The following is an 11,208-nucleotide window of genomic DNA, read 5'->3' as shown; positions in this document are numbered from 1 at the left end:
AACAATAAACAAATCAAAAGCAGAAAGCAAACCAGTTACGTGGAGATTTCCTTGCCTTTTTGGAAGTCTGAGGTCTTCTGCCAGTGTTCAGTAGATGTTCTGTAAGAGTCGTTCCACATATAAGTGTATTTTTTATGTATCTGTTGGGAGAAGGTAAGCTCCATGTCTTACTCCTCCACCATCTTGAAGGTTCTCTCTGTAGTCAGAAAAGATAGTTGGTATAATTTCAATCTCCTTAATTTTGCTAATGTTTGTTTTGCATCCTATCATATGGTATATTCTGGACAATGTTCCATGCGCACTTGAGAAGAATGTGTATTCTGTTGCTGTCGGATGTTCTGTATATGTCAAGTTCATTTAGTCTAAAGTATGCTTCAATTCCAATGTTTCTATGTTGATTTTATGTCTGGAAAACCTATCCGTTGCTCCCAGTGGGGTATTAAAGTCCCTTACTATTATTGTGTTGTTGTCCCTTCAGATCTGTTAATATTTACTTAGTAGATTTAGGTGCTCTGATGTTGTGCATATATATTTATGGTTATCATATCTTCTTGATGTAGTGACTCCTCTATCATTATGTAATGACCTTTTTTGTCTCTTTTTTTTTTAATTATTTATTTATTTATTTATTTATTTATGGCTGTGTTGGGTCTTCGTTTCTGTGCGAGGGCTTTCTCTAGTTGTGGCAAGCGGGGGCCACTGTTCATCGCGGTGTGCGGGCCTCTCACTATCGTGGCCTCTCTTGTTGCGGAGCACAGGCTCCAGATGCGCAGGCTCAGTAATTGTGGCTCACGGGCCTAGTTGCTCCGCGGCATGTGGGATCTTCCCAGACCAGGGCTCGAACCCGTGTCCCCTGCATTGGCAGGCGGATTCTCAACCACTGTGCCGCCAGGGAAGCCCCCTTTTTTGTCTCTTGTTATTATTTTTGGTTAAACTCTATTTTGTCTGATATATGTACCGCTATCCCTGCTTTCTTTTGGTTTCCACTTGCATGGATATCTATTTCCACCCTTTCACTTTGAGCCTATGGGTGTCTTTAGAGCAGAAATGAGTCTCCTGTAAGCAGCATATAGTTGGGTTTTATTTTTATCTATCCAGCCACTTTGTGACTTTTGATTGGTAAATTCAGTCTATTTATATTTAGGGTAATTACTGATATGTAAGGATCTTACTACTGCCATCATACTATTTGCCTTCTGGTTGGTTTGTATCTCCATTGTTTCTTTTTCCTTCTTTTTCTGCCTACCTTTTTAAATTGGTAGTTTTCCATGGCAGTATGCTCAGTCTCCCACTTTTTTTATTTTTCAAGAATCTACTCTAGATTTTTGCTTTGTGGTTACCACAAGACCTACCTAAAACATCTCATAGATTAAACAATCCATTTTACACTGATAGCAACTTATCTTCATTCACCTACAAAGGCTCCACCCTTTTACTTCTCTTCCGCTGGAGAGGATGCTGCTGCTGCTGCTGCTGCTGCCAAAAGTTCAGTCCCTTTCAGAGTGGATCTAGGGAATATGCCCACCTTGATGAGTTCCTTCCTCTCCTCTGCATCAGAAGTCATATGTCTCACTCCAGTGGCTTCCAGAGTCTCCTGTCAGGCAGGCTGCAGTGTCATCAGATGTTTTGACAACATGCTTTACAGAAGAAGAAAATGGAGTAATACATTTTAGATACTCAAAAACTTAAATGTGAACCAAGGAAGATTAATTTTTCTATAGCCAATCTGATTTCAAATATAAAAGCTGCAGATACACTGCTATTAACTGATTAAAAACACAGGGGATCTTGTTGCTGTGAACAAACTTTAGATAACCAAAATTACTAAACAGACATGGGTAGCATTAAGTATTTTTTAACCTTTAAATCTAAGAAGGGTGGTTGCCAGGGGTTGGGTGTGGGGGAAATGGGGAGATGTTAGTCAAGGGTACAAATTTTCAATTATAAGATGAATAAGTTCTGGGGATCTAATGTACAGCATGGTGCCTCTAGTTAATAATACTGAATTAAATACACACTTAAAATTTGCTAATAGAGTAGATTTTAAGTGTTCTCAGCACGAAGAAAAGGTAACTATGTGAGGTGATGGATATGTTTATTAGCTTGATTGTGGTAATCATTTCACAATATATATATATGTCAAATCATCACATTGTACACCTAAAAAGCCACATGTACAACTTAAATGTATATAATTTTTATTTGTCAATCATATCTCAATAAAACAGTAAAAATAATAAAATGAAAAATATAAAACTAAGAAAGGTTAATTACCAAAAAATACAGTAAAGTTTATTCTATTTTGATGAAAAAAACAGTTAACTAAAATTAAACAGGCTTTTTTTTTTTTTTAACTAAATTCAGTGAATTTGGTTATGGGGAAATGTCCAATACAAAAAGATATAAAATAAAGCCTTTTAATAATAAAGACCATAAATATAGTTTATTGTACATAAAGATGAAAACTAATGATGAATAGTAACCAGGATGGTAGTTACTGATGGCAAAGGCAATGATGTTGGTGAAGGTGATGATGATATTCATGGTAATGACTGATGTGGTCAAGGTAATGATGATGATGATAATGATGAAGCTAAAAATGTCCTAGTGCTGGCATGAGGTACCAAATGTACCAGGCTACAGGGTAACTCTCCCATTAGACGAAAAATTAACACACCTGGGAGGTAAAACATCTTTCATACTGCAAGAGTAAACCCAGACTAATTGCTCATTCAATGAGGACCCAGTCTCTGGAGCGGCTGCATTCCAAGAGAAATTCTACCTATATATAAACATACTCAGTGCTCCCAATCTCAGTGACCCATTTCTATGACTGTGTTCACCCCTTTCACTGGAAATAGATGTAAATCTTGTAGCTTTCTATTTTCTGGTATTTATTTCTTGATCACTGAAAACAAAGTACCTCCTAAGATTTCCAGGTAACAATGTTCCAGTTTTCCTCAACACAGGTATTCAATTATAGTTTTAAGGCAATTGTGTAAGATGAGAACAAAATAACTTCCGTGAATTACCATTTCTACTACAGACCTTTTATATATACTCTTTTCAATCATATATCCCCCTTCTCTTGGTGCTTTTCCCCCACTTGCAAAGGAAGTATAGTTGTTTTCATAATTCTGATCGTTGTCATTAGCAGCAATTCTGAGCTTCTGGTGAGATGATAAAACTAGTGGTAAGATTTTTAGCAACTAATAAGAAATTTTGAGATCATTTATAACATTAGCTAGAAGATTACAGGAATAAAACTTAGATTTCTGTTGCCAACAATTTTCTATTCATTAGAAAAGGTGTTCATGTCAAGAGGCAGGAAATAAAATCTCTGCTTTTTAACAATATTCTGTTGTATAAGGAACTTTGATTCCTGGTAATGATATATTTTTGTGGATTTTCTGTTCATTATTTTTGGAGACTCCAATTTGAGGGAAGGGGATATGAAAGATATCTTTTAAATCTACTGTCACTATCTAGATGAAATTTGTCTATCTCTTTTTTAAAAAACTGAAATACAATTCAAAATTCTGTTACTAGTTACTCACTAGTTATCTCACTGCTAATAATTTAAGGTATAAAATTTATGAGAATGCAGATTACCTTCAATGCCAAAATGAACACAAGTAATATTATTGCTGTTGTTGCTGAGCAAGTGAGTCAATGTCTTTTAATGCTGCACAACAAAGCAGGTTACAAACCAAAAGGTATAATATGCTCACTTTTAGTAAAAAAAGAAACATGTATAATAATACACATATATGTAAATGCATATATGCATAGAAGATCTAGTAGAATATACATAGCAATTTTAGATTCTTAGTCGTTAGAATATGATGATTTGATTTTGCCAATCTGTATGTTTACTTTTCTACAGTGCAGATATATTGCTTATGTAATTTTAAAAAAATTCCGGAAATATAGCAATAAGATCACTCCTTGGCCTTAAGGTACTAAATTAAGTTTATTTAAAATATAAAAATAAAGTGCCACAAAGAGACAAGTTATAGCAAGAGAGCATGGTATGGTGGAAGGCAAAACAGACTCTGTTGCCACTACTCAACTCTGCAATTCTACCGGAAAAGCAGCATCAACAATGCATAAAGGAATGAACATGGCTTTGCTCCAATGAAACTTTATCATTATAAAGTAGACAGTGAGCTGGATTTGACTGAGTTTGCTGAACCCTGTCCTGGAGAGTAGATAATATAATGTAGCATCTCTCTTTTCTTCTATGCTCTCCTCATACTAGGAAATAAAGAGTACATCTCAATATTGTGCAGCCACAATATTGCCATAGCCATAGCTGTGTGGATTTATAAGTCTACAAACCAAAGGAGAGGAAAGGGTACACAGATTTAGAGACAGAAGAATTAGGTTCAAGTTTCAAGTCACCACTAGTAAATTTTGTGACCTTTGAGGAAGCCATAAAATCTCAGCACTTCAACCTGGAACTAACATAGTGTTGTAGGTCAATTATTCAACTAAAAAAAAAAAAAGTAAGGGAGTAGTACTTGAGACTAGTCTCTAAAGGAAATATGTGTACAATAAAAGATTATAAAAATATTAGTAATTATTTGAGGAGAAAATTAAAATAGCAGGAATATAAATTTTTTCAGCTTAGAAATACATCTCAGAGATAGGATGTCTCTGAGTATCATCTCCATATGTATTGGTGCATGCCTCCTGGAGAGCATGTCTATTATTTGTATATTTTGTCTCTGAAGACAGTAGAGTCATGGTTTGATAGTATGATCTGATGCTATAATTAATAATAATAGATATTGTTGACCACTTATTATATGCAATACTATGGGCTAGGGTCTGTCCACTGTGAGGTAGATATTATTATTATCATTATTGCCAATTTACAGACATGAACTTATTTGCAAAGCAGAAAAAGAGTCACAGATATAGAAAACAAACTTCTGATTACCAAAGGGGGAAGGTGAGGGGTGGGATGAGTTGGGAGATTGGGATTGACATATATACACTACTATATATAAAATAGGTGACTAATGAGAACCTACTGTATAGCACAGAGAACTCTACTTAATGCTCTGTGGTGACCTGAATGGAAATGAAATCTAAAAAAGAGTAGATATATGTATATGTATAACTGATGCACTTTGTTGTACAGCAGAAGCTAACTCAACATTGTAAAGCAACTATACGCCAATGAAAATTTATTAAAAAATGTATGAATGGCACCTCAGTTCCATTGAAGTCCAGCAGGACCCAGTTCTAGGAGAAATTCATTAAGTGACAAAGTCCAGTGCTCGTGAAAGTTGATGCTTCCTTGTATGATAAATGCATTATCTCTGACCTTCCATGAATTTTACATTCAGATGCTCAGGAAAATGTTTACAGGGGTGGCTTCTTCCCTTCCAACTCTATTCTGTGACTGGCCCTCATAATTTTTGTAAGAATTCTGATTGTACCTAACACAGTCTTCATTTTTGTTATATTGTTCAGAGAGAAATGAATGATTGTCTATTTTGAGTATTAAAAAAAAATAATGCTTAGAAGTAAAAAGTTTACATAACTTGCTTAAAATCACATAGTGAAAGTCAGAACTGGAATTTAACCCACCTCTGTCTGCTTTTTGAGTCTACACCTTTAACTACCACACTAAATGTCAAGTATAATATTTTAACACAATTATGCCTTTTTATTAAAAATACAATCCCCATTAATGCCACCAGTAAAAACTACAAGGGAACACAGTATTTTAATCAATATTTATTTTTAAAAAATAATGCACCCACATACTTTAAAATTCAAATGCTACTAAAAGAGTAGTAATGAAAACTTAACAGTTACCTTCCCCAAGCATCCCCACGTCCACTCTGCTGCCCAGAGGAAACCACTTTCAAATGTCTGTTTCCTCTGGTATTTACCTCTATGTTTCTCCACTATAGCTTACCATGCTCTTTGAGGATTTTACTATTTTAGACATTATTCATGGCCTAAAATAGGACCTAAGACATAGTAGTTATTAATAAGTATTTGTTGAATGCATTACTTCCACTTAATGTAGATGCAGAATTATCTAACACTCCCCCACCTCAGGACCCCTCCCTATTCTCCCCAAACAGTATAATACAATTTTTGATTCTCAGTAGTTAATGCCTACAAGATTAGAACTATGATAATGCAGACTCATTATCATACTTAATTCTGCAGTGAATCATCACTGCAGAGCCAAATATTGTACTTTTGATTATGTTTCCTTATTTGTACTACTTGTAAGTTTCCTGGAATTGTAATAATTGCCTGATAATAAATATCACTCCTTTATATTTTCTCGTGCTCCATACTATCTAAGTACCGATTACTATTATTTTCCAAATGTTCAAATGTTTGATTCAATCTCCCAATTTCATTTCTCTCCTGAAGGCCTTCATGCTCTGTCCTTTCTGGACTCACTCTCCTAGTTCCCTTTGCTGCTCTCCTGTGTTTGATCCTCTCTTATCCTAGGTCCCAGTCTTGACATTGAGATGCCTCATCTCATTTCTGCTCTTTATATTTTATATACGATTGTCTCTCTCTCTCCCCCCTTCCCCCCATATCTCTCTCTGGCTAGGTATTTTTTAGTTTATTGATATTTTCAAAGACTGGTTTTCATTTCATTGATTTCTTTCTACTGTTTATCTGTTTCCTATTTCACTGATTTCTGTGGTTATGTATATTATTTCCTAAATTCTGATTATTTTTGTAGTTTATTAGGGTGGAAACCTAGATGAATGATTTTAGAATTTCCTTCTATTCTAAAATGGCGTTTAATGACAAGTTTCCCTCTTAGAGTTGTTTTAGCAGCATTCCAAAAATTTTGATTGATGTATCTTCATGTTCATTCAGGTCAAAATGTTATTTTCTAACTTAATTTATGACTACTTTGACCCATGTGTTATTTTAAAGTATGCTGTTTAATTTTCAACTAGTTGATGATTTTCCGAGTATCTCTCCATAAATTATTTATAGTTTGTTTTGGTAAGGGAACATATACTGTATCTGATTTCACCTTGTTAAAGATATGGTGGTTTGTTTTATTGCCCAGAATAGGTTTTATCTTGAAACTCTTCTATGTGTACCTGAAAGATTGTGTATTCTGCTGCTTCTGTGTGGAGTGTTCCAAAAATGCCAATTTGTGGGTGTTTTCTATGTCATTACTAATTTTTCTACTAGTTCCATCAATTAGTAAAAATAAAGAGTATTGCAATCTTGAACTAATGGTGGACTTGTATATTCTCCTTTCAGTTGTCAGTTTTGGTTCATGTGTTTTGAAACCCTGTTAATAGGTGAACTTGTTTAGGAGTCTTATGTCACCTTAATGAACTGACTTCTTTATCATTCTGAAATGTTCCTTCTTATTTCTAGTAATATTCCTTGCTTTGAGATCTACTTTCTTTAATGCTGATATGGTCACTTCAGCTTTCTGTCGTTGATATTTGCTTGGTATATTTTTTCAATACTTATAATTTTAGCTATTGGTGTCTTTATATTTAAAGTGGATTTCTTGAGAAAGCATATAGTTGGGTAATGCCTTTTATCCAATGTGACTATGTCTGCATTTTCATTACAATATTTAAACTATTTGCATTTAAATCAGTCATCAACATGGTTTAGTTTAAATCTACCATCTTGCAACTGTCCTTTATTCCAATTTTTCTTTTTCCTTGCCTACTTTTGGACTGACTCTTTTGATGATTATATTTTATCTCCACTATTAGCTTATTAGCTATAGTTTTTTGTTTTGTTTTGTCTTTTATAAATTTATTTATTTATTTATTTATTTCTGGCTGTGTTGGGTCTTAGTTTCTGTGCGAGGGCTTTCTCCAGCTGTGGCAAGCGGGGGCCACTCTTCATCACGGTGCGCGGGCCTCTCACTGTCGCGGCCTCTCCCGTTGCGGAGCACAGGCTTCAGATGCGCAGGCTCAGTAGCTGTGGCTCACGGGCTTAGTTGCTCTGCAGCATGTGGGATCTTCCCAGACCAGGGCTCGAACCCGTGTCCCCCTCACTGGTAGGCAGATTCTTAACCACTGCGCCACCAGGGAAGCCCCAGCTATAGTTTTTTTATTATTTAGTTGTTGTTCTACATTTTGCAATATTCATCCTTTCTGGATTTGTCCACCTGGAGTGTGGCATGGAATCATTGGTACAACTGTTGGGCTCCCGATGTACTTTTCCCTCCTCTCAGGAATCAGTTTGGTGCTGCCTGTTGTCAAATGTCTGGAAATGGTTGTTTCATAGGCCTTGTCTGGTTTTCTGGTTGTTTATGGTGTAAATACAATTCCAGTATGAGTGGGTGGAAGTACCTTCATGGGTGGAAGTACAAGCACACTCACTAACTTTTAACTACTCTGAATATGTTTTGAAATCTTCAGATTAAAAAAAATGTTTTTTTTCACTCACATGGAACTTTTCTTTGCTCATCCATAAACTCAGGATTGGATTTACATTTACCACTTGACAATTTCTCAACAGAATCTACCAAATTACTTCAGAAGGCAATTTATCGGCAGAAAAATACTCTCTGCTCTTACATATTGTTTCCTTCAGTTTTTTCTCATTGGAAAGAAAGGAGAAATGAAGAAAAATCATCGCAAGAACATGTGATGCCCAGTGAAAGGAGGTGCATCTCAAGACCAACTTAAACTGGCATTTTGACTTAGCTATACCAAGATTTCTTCCAAGGAATCTCTTGGGCATCTACATATAATTACCATCAGCTAAAAATCTTCTTGATCATAGGTTGACTGTAAAAACAGACAAACAATAAGTAGTAATTTGGAAATCAACAGCATAGAAATAGAAAAATGGTGAAACAACCAGAAGGCAAGAAGGGGGCAAAGGAAAATGTCCACATCCCACTCAAATCATTTTGCTCTTGTTCCGTAAGTTGTATTGTGTTATATTTCTACTTCCACCTACTCCTAAGCCTGATCCAAGCTGAATTTTTCCTGAGTTCTTTCAACACAGTGGAGAGCAATCAGTCTCAAACTCTTCCTCAGGAACTTTATTTGACTCAGGATAAACTGCATTCCATGCCAAAATTTCAAACTACAAAATCATTCTGGTTCCAATAAGCACAAAACTTGAAAAAAAATCTTTGCTACCTTTAGCTGAACTTTGCCGCCTACCGAGAAACATAGTGCTCAATGCCCAAAACATGCCAATATATCAGAATTACTATAAGTAGAAACCAGACATCATTATTTTTTAAATCTCACCAGGTGATTTTTATGTGTAATTAAAACTAAGAATAACTATCCTTGGACCTCAGGTTCAATGAAAAATTTGGAGACATTCCAGATACCTAATGAAACTTTATCTTTGTATAGCAACTGAATATTTGGAAAATATTTCCATGTATATTATTCCACTATATTTCTGAACTTTGGAAATTGATGTTGTAACTCCATTTAATTATCAAATGTGGAAACTGATTTGTCACTCAGTAATTGGAAGGGCTCTAACTACCAGCCCACACTACCTGGATTTGAGATAAGGTGACCGCGTGTTTTCATTTTATGGGTAATATTTTGGGATTGCATAGATGACAAGGGACTTTCTCTTTCTGGAGAAAAATTCAACCCAAACCCATAAATAAAACACACTTTTTGTTACCTTCAGGGTACTTGAGAAACATGAGGGTGGTAAAAGCTCTAGGGATGGGCCTTTTTTCCCCACCTTCATATTCTTCAGACCATGCCAAACTCATCTGAGTCCTAGAAAATATTAAAAGAAGTAAAGAGAGAAACAATTAGGAAAAAGTGAGTTCAAGATCACTCACTCAGGAACAGAGGCTAGTACCTAGCCTCACCAGAAAGGCTCATTCACCGTTTTTCCTCAGTATATGCAGGGGCTGCTGCACCAATGCTCAACTTCCTTATATAAAATGACATAGTACAATGAAGACAGACCTCTGTGTCCTCAATCTGGAGTTGATTGAATCCTGGGATGTGTATCTGCTGACAGCAAGGACTGACTGTATATATCCTTTCATAGGCTCTTCTTCCTTATCTCCACAGGGCTCCCAGAGGAGAATGGCTGCAGAAAATCACTCTACAGTGACAGAGTTCATTCTTGGAGCTTTAACAAATCAGCCAGAGCTCCAGCTCCTCCTCTTCCTCCTCTTCCTTGGGATCTACTTGGTTACCATGATAGGGAACTTGGGCATGATAACACTGATTTGCCTGAATGCTCAGCTTCACATCCCCATGTACTACTTCCTCAGCAACCTGTCACTCGTGGATCTCTGCTACTCCTCTGTCACTACCCCTAAGATCCTGGTGAACTTTGTGTCAGAAAAGAATGTCATCTCCTATGCAGCTCTACTTCTTCCTGGTGTTTGTCGTTGCTGAGTGTTACATGCTCACAGTCATGGCCTATGACTGCTATGTTACCATCTGCAGCCCTTTGCTTTACAACATCATCATGACATCAAGTCTGCTCCCTGATGGTGGCTGGGGTCTCTGTCATGGGGCTCATTGGCTCAACCATAGAGACTGGCCTCATGTTGAAACTGTCCTATTGTGAGATCCTCATCAGTTATTACTTCTGTGATGTTTTCTCGCTCATGAAGCTCTCCTGCTGTAGCACCTATGATATTGAGATTACAACTTTCTTTTTGTCTGGATTTAACATCATAGCCACCAGCTTAACTTTAACTTAGCTTAGTCTTTGTTTCCTATGCTTCATCCTCTCCAGCATCCTCCATGTCCCCTCCACAGAAGGAAGGTCCAAAGCCTTCAGCACGTGCAGCTCCCATCTTGCAGCTGTGGGATTATTTTATGGGTGTACTTCGTTCATGTACTTAAAACCCTCCCCAGCCGGTTCCCTGGCCCAGGAGAATGTGGTCTCCCTGTTCTGTACCACAGTGATCCCCATGCTGAACGCCCTAATCTACAGCTTGAGGAATAAGGAGGTAAAGGCTGCCATGCAGAAAACATAGGGAGAAAACTCTTTAGGTGCAAATGTCGCCATTCTTTCTCAGGTTGAAAATTGGGAGAGAAATATAGGGGAGAAACCCTCTAAACATTTATACACACATGAATAGAGAACAGCCATTTCTCAACATGACTGATTGAATGCGTTTACTCAGTTTTTCCTCTTTCCTTTCTCCCTTTCACATCTCTCATGCCGTGAATCTTGCTGGTTTGAAGTTCATGTTTTATTTTCCTTTTGGGATCAGTT

General features: G+C 36.6%; 1 protein-coding gene across 1 annotated transcript; it reads left to right on the top strand.

The window, feature by feature from the left end:
• Positions 1–9: 9 nt before the first annotated feature.
• On the top strand, positions 10–10,966 carry OR8A1 (olfactory receptor family 8 subfamily A member 1; the record flags this gene model as incomplete). The annotated part of the gene is given in 5 exon segments (XM_082410920.1): positions 10–7,772; positions 8,097–10,337; positions 10,342–10,451; positions 10,453–10,684; positions 10,688–10,966. Coding segments are annotated over 4 exon segments (1,035 nt in total). The 5' UTR covers positions 10–7,772; positions 8,097–9,923.
• Positions 10,967–11,208: the final 242 nt, after the last annotated feature.

This window comes from Balaenoptera physalus (genome assembly GCF_965194825.1).
Source record: "Balaenoptera physalus genome assembly, chromosome: 10".
Taxonomy (NCBI): domain Eukaryota; kingdom Metazoa; phylum Chordata; class Mammalia; order Artiodactyla; family Balaenopteridae; genus Balaenoptera; species Balaenoptera physalus.
This window is presented reverse-complemented; position numbering and strand designations above follow the sequence as displayed.